This window comes from Pezoporus occidentalis, unplaced genomic scaffold, assembly GCF_034315485.1.
Source record: "Pezoporus occidentalis ecotype Australia unplaced genomic scaffold, CSIRO_AGI_Poc_V1 ctg405, whole genome shotgun sequence".
In the NCBI taxonomy this organism is placed as follows: Eukaryota; Metazoa; Chordata; class Aves; order Psittaciformes; family Psittacidae; genus Pezoporus; species Pezoporus occidentalis.
The window spans coordinates 93,364-110,000 of record NW_026915731.1 but is presented as its reverse complement, the minus strand read 5'-3'; the positions used below and the strand labels follow the sequence as shown (position 1 = coordinate 110,000).

The window sequence follows — 16,637 nt, the reverse complement described above, 5'->3', positions numbered from 1 at the left end:
CTCACTTCCGTCCCATCAGGGAACCTGCTTAAAGAGCCCCTGCTCCAGCTGGGAGCAAAACCTAAACAGGAGATGGGAAGGGTGTTTGGGAGCTGCTGCACTGGGGCTGCAGACGGGGGAGGAGGAGGAAGAGGAGGAGAAGGAGGAGGAGGAGGAGAAGAAAGAGAAGAAGAAGGAGCAGGAGGAGGAGGAGGAGAAGAAGGAGAAGGAGGAGGAGGAGGAGGAAGAGGAGGAGGAGGAGCAGGAGGAGCAGGAGGAGGAGGAGGAGGAAGAGGAGCAGGAGGAGCAGGAGGAGGAGGAGAAGAAGGAGCAGGAGGAGGAGGAGGAAGAGGAGGAGCAGCAGGAGGAGGAGCAGGAGGAGGAAGCTCAGGCTGCTTGCAGTGTGGCAGTGGGGCTGCTGGGGAAGTGGAAGCACCGGGAAGTCCCTGGGAAGCTGCTGATGGGAGCCTGGGGGAGGCAGTGGGAGGCAAACCGGGACCCCAACCCCTCAGCATGTAAAAGCAATGGGAGGTCAGAGCGGGGCTGGGGGTGTCTGTGTCCCGTGGGACAGGGATGAGCTCCCAGGGCAGAGCCGAGTGGTGCTGATCCCTGTTTTGATCCTAGTTTTGATCCCGGTTTTGATCCCATTTCTGATCCCTTTTTTGATCCTGGTTTAGATTCCATTTCTGATCCCGGTTTTGATCCCCGTTCTGATCCCAGTTTTGATGCCATTTCTGATCCCGGTTTTGATCCCATTTCTGATCCCGGTTTTGATCCTGGTTCTGATCCCAGTTTTGATCCTGGTTCTGATCCCATTCCTGATCCCAGTTTTGATCCCAGTTTTGATGCCATTTCTGATCCCATTTCTGATCCCGGTTCTGATCCCGGTTTTGATCCCATTTCTGATCCCAGTTTTGATGCCATTTCTGATGCCATTTCTGATCCCAGTTTTGATCCCAGTTTTGATCCCATTTCTGATCCCATTTCTGATCCCATTTCTGATCCCAGTTTTGATGCCATTTCTGATGCCATTTCTGATCCCGGTTTTGATCCCATTTCTGATCCCATTTCTGATCCCATTTCTGATCCCATTTCTGATCCCATTTCTGATCCCAGTTTTGATCCTGGTTCTGATCCCATTCCTGATCCCGGTTCTGATCCCAGTGGCTGCTGCCGGTTCCAGAAGGGCCGAGCTCTGGTGTCACGTGTGGGGATGGCGAAACCCTTCCTGAGCAAACAGACCCTTGGGCAGCAGCCCAGGGCTGGGTCCCCATCCCACAAGGATTCCATGGAAGAGCCCTGCTGGGATGTGTTCCCTTGGGACCCGGTGCCGGATGGAGGGATGGGGATGGGGACACGGTGCAGGATGGAGGGATGAGGATGGGGACACGGTGCAGGATGGAGGGATGGGGATGGGGACATGGTGCAGGATGGAGGGATGGGGATGGGGACACGGTGCAGGATGGAGGGATGGGGACACGGTGCAGGATGGAGGGATGGGGATGGGGACACGGTGCAGGATGGAGGGATGGGGATGGGGACACGGTGCAGGATGGAGGGATGGGGATGGGGACACGGTGCAGGATGGAGGGATGGGGATGGGGACACGGTGCAGGATGGAGGGATGGGGACACGGTGCAGGATGGAGGGATGGGGACACGGTGCAGGATGGAGGGATGGGGATGGGGACACGGTGCAGGATGGAGGGATGGGGACACGGTGCAGGATGGAGGGATGGGGACACGGTGACCGGATGGAGGGATGGATGGAGGGATGGGGATGGGGACACGGTGCAGGATGGAGGGATGGGGATGGGGACATGGTGCAGAATGGAGGGATGGGGACACGGTGCAGGATGGAGGGATGGGGATGGAGACACGGTGCCGGATGGAGGGATGGGGACACGGTGCAGGATGGAGGGATGGGGATGGAGACACGGTGCAGGATGGAGGGATGGGGATGGGGACACGGTGCAGGATGGAGGGATGGGGATGGGGACATGGTGCAGAATGGAGGGATGGGGATGAGGACACGGTGCAGGATGGAGGGATGGGGATGGAGACACGGTGCCGGATGGAGGGATGGGGACACGGTGCAGGATGGAGGGATGGGGACACGGTGCAGGATGGAGGGATGGGGACATGGATTAAAACTGGGATCAAACCTGGGATCAAACCAGGATCAAGGGATCAGGATGGGGACACAGCACAGGATCGATGCTGAGGTGGCCCCAGGCTCTTGACAACTGGGGCGTGAAGCACATCGGAGTCACCCCAGTTCAAGGGCGCTCGGTGCAGCCTGGGGATGGGGGGAGCAGGGAAGGGGCTGCCCCAGTCCCGTGGGGCCCTCCCTGCACCCTGTCCTCGGGTGCCCCACTGGGGAGCCGCTGGGTCACCTCCAGCGGGTCCCTTCCAGGTCCTACATCTACCAGAGGCGCTGGGTGAAGCTGGATGCTGAGCACCTGTGCTATTTCGACAGTGAGAAGGTGGGTTGGGGTCTGGGGCTTGCGGGGAGGAGGTGGCAGAGGAGATGCCCCTGTGGGGCCGCATCCTGCTGGGTATGGCGGGGAGCAGCAGGGGGTGGGTGCTGGGGTGATGCTGGTGGGATGCGGGATGCTCGGAGCCTGGGGTGGTCTCCATCCCATCATCCCAAGGCCACGGTGAGGCTGAACCTCAAATCCTGTGTTCAGCTCTGGGCCCCTCACTGCAAGAGAGACCTTGAGGTGCTGGAGCAGGGACAGGGCAGGGAATGGAGCTGGTGCAGGGCCTGGAGCCCGAGTGTGATGGGGAAGGGCTGAGGGACCTGGGGGGTTCAGTGGGGAGAAGAGAAGGCTCAGGGGGGACCTGATGGCTGCCTACAAGTGCCTGAACTGGCTGGTTCCGTGGCCCTCTGGTGCTGAGCAGTCTCTCCCGCTGTCCCCTGCTCCAGGACGCCTATTCCAAGCGCTTCATCCCCGTCTCCTCCATCTCCCGCATCGCCAGCGTCGGGGACCAGAAGTTCGAGGTCATCACCAACAACCGCAACTTCGTGTTCCGTGCTGAGAGCGATGGTGGGTTCCCGGCTCCCCGCCTGCCCCTGCGCCCCACGGGAGGAGCTCGGGAGCTTCCCGGCCCCGGGCGCGGATCCTGACCCATCCCCATCCCCGCAGCCGAGCGCAACGAGTGGATCCGGACCCTGCAGCAGGCGGCGGAGGAGCGGAGGAGGACATCGGGGTCCCCAGGCTCCAGTGGGGCCCCCGCCGAGCTGCCCGACAGGAGCGGCTTCCTGGAGCTGCGCGGCTTCAAGCACAAGCTCTTCGTGGTGGTGGCTGGGGATAAAGTTCTCCTCTACAAGAACGCTGAGGTGGGTGCCGGGGATGAGGTGACACCATGGGGCAACGCGGGGATGCTCTAAGGGGGACCCTTCCCTTTGCCCCCGCACACACAGCAGTGGATGAGGTGACACCATGGGGCACCCCAGGGATGCTCTAAGGGGATCTCTTCCCTTTGCACCCGCACACTGAGCAGTGGATGAGGTGACACCATGGGACACCCCAGGGATGCTCTAAGGGGACCCTTCCCTTTGCACCTGCACACTGAGCAGTGGATGAGGTGACACCATGGGACACCCCATGGATGCTTTAAGGGGGACCCTTCCCTTTGCCCCCACACACACAGCAGTGGATGAGGTGACACCATGGGACACCCCATGGATGCTTTAAGGGGGACCCTTCCCTTTGCCCCCACACACACAGCAGTGGATGAGGTGACACCATGGGGCACCCCAGGGATGCTCTAAGGGGATCTCTTCCCTTTGCACCCGCACACTGAGCAGTGGATGAGGTGACACCATGGGGCACCCCAGGGATGCTCTAAGGGGGACCCTTCCCTTTGCCCCCACACACACAGCAGTGGATGAGGTGACACCATGGGGCACCCCAGGGATGCTCTAAGGGGGACCCTTCCCTTTGCCCCTGCACACACAGCAGTGGATGAGGTGACACCATGGGACACCCCAGGGATGCTCTAAGGGGGACCCTTCCCTTTGCCCCCACACACACAGCAGTGGATGAGGTGACACCATGGGGCACCCCAGGGATGCTCTAAGGGGGTCCCTTCCTTTTGCACCCGCACACTGAGCAGTGGATGAGGTGACACCATAGGTCACCCCAGGGATGCTCTAAGGGGATCCCTTCCCTTTGCACCCACACACTGAGCAGGGCAGCAGTGAGCTGGGGGTGCCACCCCCTAAATGGGGACAGCTCAGCCCCCACAGGCTGCTGACACTGGGGCTGCAGCCCCTTCTCACCACCCGCTCCAAGCTTTGGGGCTCCCCAGGAGCACCGAACCCACTGGAGATGCTCCGTAGGGATGGGAGCCAGGCAGGGAAAGGGGCACGGCAGCTCCTGCATCACCCGTGTCCCTCCGGGACGGGTCCCCATTGCCCACCCTCACCCCAGGACTATCGCCTCGGCATCGGCATCACCTACATCGAGATGAACGTGGGCAACGTGAAGGAGGTGGATCGCCGCGGCTTCGACCTCACCACCCCGTACCGCACCTTCAGCTTCGCGGCCGACTCGGAGCAGGAGAAGGAGGAGTGGGTGGAAGCCATGCAGCAATCCATCGCCGAGGCCCTCTCCAACTCCGAGGTGGCCGAGAGGATCTGGGCCCTGGAACCCAACCGCTCCTGCGCCGACTGCGGCTCCCCCAAGCCCGACTGGGCCTCCATCAACCTCTGCGTGGTCATCTGCAAGCGATGCGCAGGTGCCCGCATCCCGAGGCTGGGGACCGCGCTGGGGTGGCTTCTCCCATCCCAAAGCAGCTCCTCAATGGCTTTGTCTCGCTGGCAGGGGAGCACCGGGGCTTGGGTCCTTCAATCAGCAAAGTGCGGAGCTTGAAGATGGACAGGAAGGTGTGGACGGAGGAGCTGATCCAGGTATTGGTGCAGATCGACCTTTTTGGGGGGCAGAAATCCCCTCCCCATGGCAGAGCCGTTGGTGATGGGCTGAGGACTTCCCCAGCCTTTGGGGTGACGCTGCGGTGGGTTTGGCCCCTCGGCATCCTCCATCCCCATCCCTGTGGTCCGTGGACACCCATGTGGTGAGGACAAGCAGCGCCTGTGCGCCGGTGCTGAGGAAGTGTTGCAGTGGAATGCATGGACACAGACGGGATTCATTCCCAGCCGCATTCCCAGCCGGCAGACCCTGGCTGGCCCCGCTCTTCCCGACCTTTCCTGCTCGGATCCCGCATTCCTTCCCGAGTCCCACCCGCGCTGCCTCCGGCATCGCCTGCTCCCCGAGCCCCCAAACGCTTCCAGCTGTGCTCCATCCCCTCCCTTCTCCGGGATTGATGCCCACACCCAGGATGCTGCCAGCATCCCATTCCCACCCTGGCTCTGCTGCTTAGGGATGCTGGCAGAGCCCCCAGGGGCTCGCTGAGGCAGCGAGAAACCTCTTCATGTCAGGCTGAGCATCATTTGGTACCGGGCAGTGGGGTGGCGAGGAGCCATGGAATGGCCTTTAAATCCCCCCGGATGGATGCGGAGCATCCCGCCCCTTGCCGGCAGCTGGATGCTGCATTCCAGATGTGGTTTTCCAGGCAGGAAGGGGGGTCAGGGGCTGCGGGGGCTGCAGACGTTGGGCTGAGTCGAGCTGTGGGGCTGCGTTACTGCAGCGAGTGGGTGCTCCTGTGCACCCCATGCAGCACCCGTCACCCCCCCGGTGCACCCCACTGCTCCCTGGGCAGGCAAGGCAGCAGCTTTGGGCTCTGAATGTCCCCATGAGCGGAGCTGCTGCCGGGCTCATCCTGCATGAGGAATCCTGGAGGAGCTGTTGGAGCAGGGCCAGAGGAGGCCATGGAGCTGCTGCGAGGGCTGGAGCAGCTCTGCTCTGGAGCCAGGCTGAGAGAGCTGGGCTGGGGCAGCCTGGAGAAGAGAAGGCTCCTGAAGGGGAGACCTGAGAGCAGCTCCAGTGCCTGAAGGGGCTGCAGGAAAGCTGGAGAGGGGCTTGGGACAAGGGACAGGCCAAGGGGAATGGCTTGAACCTGCCAGAGGGGAGACTGAGCTGAGCTCTTAGGCAGAAGCTCTTCCCTGTGAGGGTGCTGAGGCGCTGGCACAGGGTGCCCAGAGAAGCTGTGGCTGCCCCATCCCTGGCAGTGTTCAAGGCCAGGTTGGACACAGGGGCTTGGAGCAAACTGCTCTAGTGGAAGGGGTCCCTGCCCGTGGCAGGGGCTGGAGCTGGAGGAGCTTTAAGCTCCCTTCATCCCACCCCATCCCAATCCCAGCCCCTCTCCACCCCCCCCCCCATCACACTCTCTTTGTCCCTCAGCTCTTCCACCACATCGGTAACGCTGTGGCCAACCAGTTCTGGGCCGCCAACGTCCCCCCCAGTGAATCCATCGGCCCCGGCAGCGGGAGCCGGGAGAGGAGGCGCTTCCTGACGGCCAAGTACCGGGAGGGCAAGTACCGGCGCTACCACCCGCTCTTCGGCAACCAGGAGGAGCTCGACAGGGTCCGTGCCTCGGCGCAGCGCCTGCGGGTCCCCTCGGGTGCTTGGGGTGGGGGGTCCTGAGCCTGCTCTGGGGTGCAGGGTCTGCCCAGGCAGGGTGCTCAGCCTAGGGTATGGGCTGGGTGGCTTCTTAGCCTGTGTGTATCCCTGTGTGTATCCGTGTCCGTATCCATGTCTGTATCCCTGTGTGTATCCATGTCTGTATCCATGTCCGTATCCATGTCTGTATCCCTGTCTGTATCCCTGCCTGTATCCCTGTCTGTATCCCTGCCTGTACCCTTACCTGTATCCCTGTCTGTATCCATGTCTGTAGCCTTGCCTGTATCCCTGCTTGAATCCCTGCCTTTATCCCTGTCTGTAGCCTTGCCTGTATCCCTGCCTTTATCCCCAACTGTGTCCTTGCCTCTGTCCCTGCCTGAATCCCTGCCTGTATCCCTGTCTGTATGGCTGTCTGTATCCCTGCCATTATCCCTGTCTGTATCCCTGCCTTTATCCCTGTCTGTATCCCTGCCTTTATCCCTGTCTGTATCCCTGCCTTTATCCCTATCTGTATCCATGCCCTTATCCCTGCCTTTATCCCTGTCTGCATCCCTGCCCTTATCCCTGCCTTTATCCCTGTCTGTATCCCTGCCTTTATCCCTATCTGTATCCATGCCCTTATCCCTGCCTTTATCCCTGTCTGCATCCCTGCCCTTATCCCTGCCTTTATCCCTGTCTGTATCCCTGCCTTTATCCCTATCTGTATCCATGCCCTTATCCCTGCCTTTATCCCTGTCTGCATCCCTGCCCTTATCCCTGCCTTTATCCGTGTCTGTATCCCTGCCTTTATTCCTGCCAGTATCTCTGTCTGTATCACATCACCCCCATTGCACACCCTGTATCCCCACTGGGTACCCTGGGCTCTCCAGGAGGGACAAGCCGGATGTGGGAACAGGGAGACATCTCTGATGAGGCACAACCAGCCCCATTTCCAGGCTGGAAAGCCCAGTCTGGGATGGGATTCCCCATTCCACAGCCGGGTTTCACCTCTTCCCAGCTTGGAAATGGCATCGGGGTCCAGCATTGGGCTGGAATGGGGTTGGTGTTGAGGGGGATGCTGTGATTCCAGTATCCTCCTACAGTGACCAGCACCCAATTCACTTCCATTCATCCATTCCCATTCCCAGCCATGGGCATGGTGCTGGGTTGGGGCTTCACTCCACTTTGCCCCACTGGCACAAGGAATGATGTCCTGGTACAGGGAATGCCATCCCAGGACAGGCAATGACATCCCAGCACAGGGAATACCATCCCAGCACAGGCAAAGCCATCCCAGCACAGGGAATGCCGTCCCAGCACAGGCAATGCCATCCCAGCACAGGGAATGCCATCCCAGCACAGGCAATGCCATCCCAGCACAAGGAATGCCATCCCAGCACGGGCAATGCCATCCCAGCACAAGGAATGCCGTCCCAGCACAGGCAATGCCATCCCAACAATGCCATCCCAACAATGCCGTCCCAGCACAGGCAATGCCGTCCCAACACAGGCAATGCCATCCCAACAATACCATCCCAGCACAGGGAATGCTGTCCCAGCACAGGCAATGCCATCCCAGCACAGGGAATGCCGTCCCAGCACAGGCAATGCCATCCCAGCACGGGCAATGCCATCCCAACAATGCCGTCCCAGCACAGGCAATGCTGTCCCAGCACGGGCAATGCCATCCCAGCACAGGGAATGCCATCCCAGCACAGGCAATGCCATCCCAACAATGCCATCCCATCACAGGCAATGCCATCCCAACAATATCATCCCAGCACAGGCAATGCCGTTCCAGCATGGGCAATGCCGTTCCAGCACGTGCAATGCCGTCCCAACACAGGCAATGCCATCCCAACAATACCATCCCAGCACAGGCAATGCCGTCCCAACACAGGCAATGCCATCCCAACACGGGCCATGCCATCCCAACAATGCCATCCCAACACAGGCAATGCCATCCCAACGATGCCATCCCAACACAGGCAATGCCATCCCAACGATGCCATCCCAACACAGGCAATGCCATCCCAGCACAGGGAATGCCATCCCAGCACGGGCAATGCCATCCCAGCACAGGGAATGCCATCCCAGCACGGGCAATGCCATCCCAGCACAGGGAATGCCATCCCAGCACAGGCAATGCCATCCCAGCACAGGCAATGCCATCCCAGCACGGGCAATGCCATCCCAGCACGGGCAATGCCATCCCAGCACGGGCAATGCCATCCCAGCACAGGCAATGCCATCCCAGCACAGGGAATGCCGTCCCAGCACAGGCAATGCCATCCCAACACGGGCAATGCCATCCCAGCACAGGCAATGCCATCCCAACACAGGCAATGCCATTCCAGGAGGGGCGATGCTACCCCAACAATGCCATCCCAGCACAGGCAATGCCATCCCAGCACAGGGAATGCCATCCCAGCACAGGCAATGCCATCCCAACACGGGCAATGCCATCCCAGCACAGGCAATGCCATCCCAACACGGGCAATGCCATCCCAACAACGCCATCCCAACACGGGCAATGCCATCCCAGCACAGGGACCGCCGTCCCCGCTCCCCCCCGCATCCCTCCCCGTCGGGCCCGTCCGCCCGCCCGCATGTGCCTTTGTTTGTGTTCCTGCCCCGCTCCCGCCCCGTGACCTCAGCGGCTCCTCCGCCCCAAACCTCCCCTCCCTCCCTCCGTCCCCTCCTTTGTCCCGCTCGGCCGCCGGCTCCGCTCCCGCTCCTGCCCGGGGCCGATCCCGGTGTTCCCGGTGCTCCCCAGGCGCTGTGCGCGGCCGTCACCACCGCGGACCTGGCGGAGACGCAGGCGCTGCTCTTCTGCGGGGCCGCCGCGTCCTGCGCCACCGGGGACCCCCAGTGCCCCACGCCCCTCGCCCTGGCCCAGAGGAGCGGGCAGCGCCTGCAGATGGAATTCCTGCTCCACAACAGGTCCTCAGGTAAAGGGACTGAGCCCGGGGGCGGGGGGCATCCACCGGGAATGCGGCAGGGGTAGCCCGGGGGATGCAGGGCTCCGGAGCCTTGCTGGGGCATCCTGCGGGATACAGGGCTCTGGAACCCTGCTGGGGTGTCCTGGGGATACAGGGCTCTGGAACCCTGCTGGGGTGTCCTGGGGATGCAGGGCTCTGGAACCCTGCTCTGGCATCCTGGGGGATGCAGGGCTCCGGAACCCTGCTGGGGTGTCCTGGGGATGCAGGGCTCTGGAACCCTGCTGGGGTGTCCTGGGGATGCAGGGCTCTGGAACCCTGCTGGGGCTTCCTGGGGATACAGGGCTCTGGAACCCTGCTGGGGTGTCCTGGGGATACAGGGCTCTGGAACCCTGCTGGGGTGTCCTGGGGATACAGGGCTCTGGAACCCTGCTCCGGCATCCTGGGGATACAGGGCTCTGGAACCCTGCTGGGATGTCCTGGGGATACAGGGCTCTGGAACCCTGCTGGGGTGTCCTGGGGATGCAGGGCTCTGGAACCCTGCTGGGGTATCCTGGGGATGCAGGGCTCCGGAACCCTGCTGGGGTGTCCTGGGGATACAGGGCTCTGGAACCCTGCTCCGGCATCCTGGGGATACAGGGCTCTGGAACCCTGCTGGGGTGTCCTGGGGATACAGGGCTCTGGAACCCTGCTGGGGTGTCCTGGGGATACAGGGCTCTGGAGCCCTGCTGGGGTGTCCTGGGGATGCAGGGCTCTGGAACCCTGCTGGGGTGTCCTGGGGATACAGGGCTCTGGAACCCTGCTGGGGTGTCCTGGGGATAGAGGGCTCTGGAACCCTGCTGGGGTGTCCTGGGGATGCAGGGCTCTGGAACCCTGCTGGGGTGTCCTGGGGATGCAGGGCTCTGGAACCCTGCTGGGGTGTCCTGGGGATACAGGGCTCTGGAACCCTGCTGGGGTGTCCTGGGGATACAGGGCTCTGGAACCCTGCTCTGGCATCCTGGGGATACAGGGCTCTGGAACCCTGCTGGGGTGTCCTGGGGATACAGGGCTCTGGAACCCTGCTGGGGTGTCCTGGGGATAGAGGGCTCTGGAACCCTGCTGGGGTATCCTGGGGATGCAGGGCTCCGGAACCCTGCTGGGGTGTCCTGGGGATGCAGGGCTCTGGAACCCTGCTGGGGTGTCCTGGGGGATGCAGGGCTCTGGAACCCTGCTGGGGTGTCCTGGGGATGCAGGGCTCTGGAACCCTGCTGGGGTGTCCTGGGGATACAGGGCTCTGGAACGCTGCTGGAGTGTCCTAGGGATGCAGGGCTCTGGAACCCTGCTGGGGTGTCCTGGGGATGCAGGGCTCTGGAACCCTGCTGGGGTGTCCTGGGGATGCAGGGCTCTGGAACCCTGCTGGGGTGTCCTGGGGATACAGGGCTCTGGAACCCTGCTGGGGTGTCCTGGGGATGCAGGGCTCTGGAACCCTGCTGGGGCTTCCTGATGGGTGCAGGGCTCTGGAACGCTGTCGGTGCATCCCTGGGGATACAGGAGTGTACTTTATCCTACGCAGCAGTTTCCCAGCGTGGGGATATCCAACTGCTCTGTGCATCCCAGGAGAGGGAAAAAAGGCTTTGGGGAGCACCCCCATGATCCACCCCAGCCAGGGATACCAGTGCAAAACCCTGTATGGGATGCAGGGAAGGACAAGGCACCATCCTGGGTATTCCAGGGGACATTCCTCTGTCCCCCACCTCCAGCATTCCCTAAACCTTCCCACCCATTCCACCCACTGTGGCTCCCATGGGACCCATCCGCACCCTGACACAGGGTGAACTTCCACCCCGGGAGCATTCCAGCCGCGGGGATGGAGGTGTTCCCGCCTGCCCCAGCCATCACCTCCCTTCCCCGCCTCGGCGGCCAAGCCTGGCCCGCAGGAGCTGGAATTCACCCAGGATCGGGGCTGGCCCTGCCCTGCATTCCGGATGTGTCAGCACAAAATGGGTCTGGAAGAGCCGGAGAAAACCGATCCCCTGAGCTCTTCCTGGCTCTGGAATTCCTGGGGCCGATGAGCTCTGTGTGGAGCAGGGCTGGGATCACGGAGCGGGATTCTCCCCCTTTTCCCTGTCCCGGGAGCTCCAGGGAGCCCCATGCTCTGACCTGGGGGTGCTTTAGGGGTGTCCCTGCATCCCGGTTCCTGGAGGAACTTGGGGAATGCCTCTTGTTGGAAGGCAAAGAGGGGAAACTGAGGCACTGCAGGACTGCGATGCTCCGCTCCTATGGATCCACAAGGAGCTGGGACAGCCCAGGAGGACCCTCACCAGGGGGAAAACCCAGTTCCCACCTTCCCACAGCATCCCCATCCCAGCTCAGGGATGTGGGATGTGGGATGCCCTGATCCCCACTGACTTGAGCCAGGGGGGCTGGAGCTGCTCCTTGCACCCCAACCGTGCCACGCTGGTGCGGCCATGGGATGCTGTCGTGTTCCTGCTTCATGGGCTGGGCTGGGGAGCCCCGGTTGAGTTGGGGGTGGGTTTTCGGGGGGCTCCAGCCCCCCATGACGAGCTCTGCCCCCCTTCACAGAGCCCCCTCGCCTGGAGGTGGGGGGCAGCGAGGAGAGGCCCTACTCGGTTCCGCTGCCCTCTGTCACCCACCATGGCTTCCTCTACAAGACCCCGTCCATGGCCAAGCCCATCGCCGAGCGCAAGGGGCCGGAAGGTACCGGGGGGGGGTCTGTGCTGGGGTTGGGGAACAGCGGCCCCATTGAAAGCCCATTGCAAGCCCTTTGCAAGCCCATTGCAAGCCCTTTGCAAGCCCATTGCAAGCCCTTTGTAAGCCCATTGCAAGCGCATTGCAAGCCCTTTGCAAGCCCATTGCAAGTGCATTGTAAGCCCATTGCAAGCCCTTTGCAAGCCCTTTGCAAGCCCTATGTAAGCCCATTGCAAGCCCTTTGCAAGTCAATTGCAAGTCCATTGCAAGCCCTTTTCAAGTCAATTGCAAGCCCATTGCAAGCCCTTTGCAAGCCATTTGCAAGTCCATTGCAACCCCTTTGTAGGCCCATTGCAAGCCCTGTGTAAGCCCTTTGTAGGCCCATTGCAAGTGCATTGCAAGCCATTTGCAAGCCCATTGCAAGTGCATTGTAAGCCCATTGCAAGCCCTTTGCAAGCCCTTTGCAAGCCCTGTGTAAGCCCATTGCAAGCCCTTTGCAAGTCAATTGCAAGTCCATTGCAAGCCCTTTTCAAGTCAATTGCAAGCCCATTGCAAGCCCTTTGCAAGCCATTTGCAAGTCCAATGCAACCCCTTTGTAGGCCCATTGCAAGCCCTGTGTAAGCCCTTTGTAGGCCCATTGCAAGTGCATTGCAAGCCATTTGCAAGTCCATTGCAAGTGCATTGTAAGCCCATTGCAAGCCCCATGTAAGCCCATTGTAAGCCCATTGCAAGCCCTTTGCAAACCCATTCCAAGCCCTTTGTGAGCCCATTGCAAGCCCATTGTAAGCCCATTGCAAGCCCATTGTAAGCCCATTGCAAGCCCGTTGCAAACCCTTTGCGAGCCCATTGCAAACCCATTCCAAGCCCTTTGCAAACCCTTTGCAAACCCTTTGCAAGCCCTTTGCGAGCCCTTTGCGAGCCCTTTGCACCCGGTTGTAGAGTTCAGCCGGCGCTGGTGCACGCTGCAGGACGGGCTCCTCAGCTACTACGAGAGCGAGCGCAGCGCAGCGCCCAACGGCGAGCTCCGGGCCCAGGAGATGGTGTGCCTGGTGCACAACGCGCCCCACACGCACGGGTAGGAGCAGCCCCCGTGGGCACACGCACAGCACCCCCAGAGCCTTCGCAACCCCCGTGGGACCCCTTGGAACCCCTTTGTACCATTCAACTCGTTGCAGCCCCTTTGTAACCCCTTTGCAAACCCTTTGTTACCACTTAGTAACTGCTTTGGAGCCCCTTTGCAGCCCCTTTATAACCCTTGTGCAGCCCCTTTGTAACCCCCATGGGACCCTTTGTAGCCCCTTTGAACCATTCAACTCATTGCAGCCCCTTTGTAACCCCTTTGCAACCCCTTTGCAACCCCTTTGTAACCACATAGTAACTGCTTTGGAGCCCCTTTGCAGACCCTTTGTGACCCTTGTGCAACCCCTTTGTACCGTTCAACTCTCTGCAGCCCCTTTATAACCCTTTTGCAGACCCTTTGTAGCCCCTGTGCAGCCCCTTTGTAACCCCTTTGTACTTCTTCAACCTCTTTGCAGCCCCTTTGTAACCCCTGTGCAGACCCTTTGCAACCCCTTTGTACCTCTTCAACCCCTTTGCAGCCCCTTTGTAACCCCCATGGGACCCTTTGTAGCCCCTTTGTACCATTCAACTCATTGCAGCCCCTTTGTAACCCCTTTGCAAACCCTTTGTAACCACATAGTAACTGCTTTGGAACCCCTTTGCAGCCCCTTTATAACCCTTGTGCAGCCCCTTTGTAACCCCCATGGGGCGCTTTGTAACCCCTTTGTATCATTCAACTCGTTGCAGCCCCTTTGTAACCCCTTTGCAAACCCTTTGTTACCACTTAGTAACTGCTTTGGAGCCCCTTTGCAGCCCCTTTATAACCCCCATGGGACCCTTTGTAGCCCCTTTGTACCATTCAACTCATTGCAGCCCCTTTGTAACCCCTTTGCAACCCCTTTGCAAACCCTTTGTAACCACATAGTAACTGCTTTGGAGCCCCTTTGCAGACCCTTTGTGACCCTTGTGCAACCCCTTTGTACCGTTCAACTCTCTGCAGCCCCTTTATAACCCTTTTGCAGACCCTTTGTAGCCCCTGTGCAGCCCCTTTGTAACCCCTTTGTACCTCTTCAACCCCTTTGCAGCCCCTTTGTAACCCCCATGGGACCCTTTGTAGCCCCTTTGTACCATTCAACTCATTGCAGCCCCTTTGTAACGCCTTTGCAATCCCTTTGTAACCACTTAGTAACTGCTTTGGAACCCCTTTGCAGCCCCTTTATAACCCTTGTGCAGCCCCTTTGTAACCCCCATGGGACCCTTTGTAACCCCTTTGTACCATTCAACTCGTTGCAGCCCCTTTGCAACCCCTTTGCAATCCCTTTGTAACCACTTAGTAACTGCTTTGGAACCCCTTTGCAGACCCTTTGTAGCCCATGTGCAGCCTTATTGTAACCCCTTAGTACCTCTTCAACCCCTTTGCAGCTGCTTTGTAACCCCTGTGCAGCCCCTTTGTAATCCCTTTGTACGTCTTAAACCCCTGTGCAGCCCCTTTGTAACCCTTGTGCAGCCCCTTTGTAACCCTTGTGCAAACCCTTTGTAGCCCCTTTGTACCTCTTCAACCCCTGTGCAGCCCCTTTGTAACCCTTGTGCAGCCCCTTTATAACCCTTGTGCAGCCCCTCTGTAACCCCTGTGCAAACCCTTTGTAACCCATTTGCAATCCCTCTGTAACCAGTTAGTAACTCCTTTGGAACCCCTTTGCAAGGCCCCTGCAGCCCCTTTGCAATCCCTTTGCCACCTCTTTGTAGCTGCTTTATAGCCCCTTTGTAACCCAATTGTAATGACTTTGCAGCCCCTTTGTAACCTGTTTGTAATCTGCTTTATAGTCCCTTTGCAACCCCCTTGTAACTCCTTTGCAGCCTTTTTGCAATCACTTTGCAATGCTTTTGTAACCCCTTTGTAGTCCCCTTGTAACGCCTTTGTAACCCCTTTACAACCACTCTGTAACCCCTTTGCAACCCCTTTGCAAGACCTTTGTAACCCCTTTGCAACCCTTTTGCAACCCCTTTGTAACCCCTTTGTAAACCCTTTGCAACCCCTTTGCAACCCTTTTGCAACCCCTTTGTAACCCCTTTGTAAACCCTTTGCAACCCCTTTGCAACCCCTTTTCAACCCCTTTGTAAACCCTTTATAACCGCTTTGCAACCCCTTTGTAACCCCTTTGCAACCCCTTTGCAACCCCATTATAACCCCTTTGCAACCCCTTTGCAACCCCTTTGTAACTCCTTTGTAACTGCTTTGCAACCCCTTTGTAACCGCTTTGCAACCCCTTTGCAACCCCTTTGTAACCCCTTTGTAACCCCTTTGCAACCCCTTTGCAACCCCTTTGCAACCCCTTTATAACCCCTTTGCAACCCCTTTGCAACCCCTTTGCAACCCCTTTGCAACCCCTTTGCAACCCCTTTGTAACCCCTTTGCAACCCCTTTGCAACCCCTTTGTAACCCCTTTGCAACCCCTTTGTAACCCCTTTGCAACCCCTTTGCAACCCCTTTGTAACCCCTTTGCAACCCCTTTGCAAACCCCTTTGTAACCCCTTTGCAACCCCTTTGTAACCCCTTTGTAACCCCTTTATAACCCCTTTGCAACCCCTTTGTAACCCCTTTGCAACCCCTTTGCAACCCCTTTGTAATCCCTTTGCAACCCCTTTGCAACCCCTTTGTAGCCCCTTTGCAACCCCTTTGTAGCCCCTTCACGTGCTCTGCTCCCCAGTGGAGCGTTCACAGGGATGCTGGAGAGCCCATGGCCGCGGTGGGGGGATCCCAATCCGCGCCCTGTATCCCCGGGTACCCATGCAAACGGGCTGCTCGCACCCACCCAGCACCCTCCCACCACCCACGGGTGCCCACGCTCCCCATCCCTCCCTTCCCGCAGCATCGAGAACACCTTTGAGGTGTACACGGAGTCGGAGCGGCTCTACCTCTTCGGGCTGGAGAACCCCGGCTCCGCTCGGGAATGGCTCAAGTCCATAGCCAAGGTAGGATGCGATGGGCTGGGGGAGGCGGGATGGAGCCGGGAGCTGCTCCGGCACTGACGGGCTCCTCTTTATCCCAGTCCTTCGTCCATCCCTGTGCCGAGGAGCTCCTGGCGCTGGACTTCGAGCGCGTCGGCCGCCTGCACTACAAGGGGGGGCTCAACCTGGAGCGCGCCAAGGAGGGCTGGTTCGCCCTGGTGGGATCCACGCTCCACGGCCGCTTCCAGGACAGCGAGCGGCAGGAGCCCCTCCAGCTCCGCAAGCTGCAGGAGCTCTGTGCGTGCCCTGGCCCCACTGCGGGGTCCCCGTCTCTGCTAGGGGAGCGTGGGGACAAGGGGGGAGCCCCACATCCTTGTGGGGACACTGGGGGTGATGCTTTGGTTGAGCACAGGCTCCTTCTGCTGAGCTCTTCCCCATCCCTGCAAAGCTGCTTCTCATCCCATATGGGCTGGGAGGGAGCGTGGGGACAAGGTGGGGAGCCCCACATCCTCGTGGGG

General features: G+C 59.9%; 1 protein-coding gene across 3 annotated transcripts in view; it reads left to right on the top strand.

Moving 5' to 3' along the window:
* ARAP1 (ArfGAP with RhoGAP domain, ankyrin repeat and PH domain 1) overlaps positions 1–16,637 on the top strand; it is a 49,534-nt gene that overhangs the window by 21,573 nt on the left and 11,324 nt on the right. For all 3 annotated transcript variants that reach the window (XM_062633842.1, XM_062633843.1, XM_062633841.1), the window contains 11 exons: positions 2,395–2,464; positions 2,908–3,028; positions 3,128–3,321; positions 4,418–4,724; positions 4,811–4,896; positions 6,287–6,469; positions 9,261–9,435; positions 11,986–12,120; positions 13,051–13,186; positions 16,041–16,143; positions 16,221–16,416. In XM_062633842.1, coding sequence (XP_062489826.1) covers positions 2,395–2,464; positions 2,908–3,028; positions 3,128–3,321; positions 4,418–4,724; positions 4,811–4,896; positions 6,287–6,469; positions 9,261–9,435; positions 11,986–12,120; positions 13,051–13,186; positions 16,041–16,143; positions 16,221–16,416 — 1,706 coding nt within the window. The remainder of the gene's footprint in view (positions 1–2,394; positions 2,465–2,907; positions 3,029–3,127; positions 3,322–4,417; positions 4,725–4,810; positions 4,897–6,286; positions 6,470–9,260; positions 9,436–11,985; positions 12,121–13,050; positions 13,187–16,040; positions 16,144–16,220; positions 16,417–16,637) is intronic.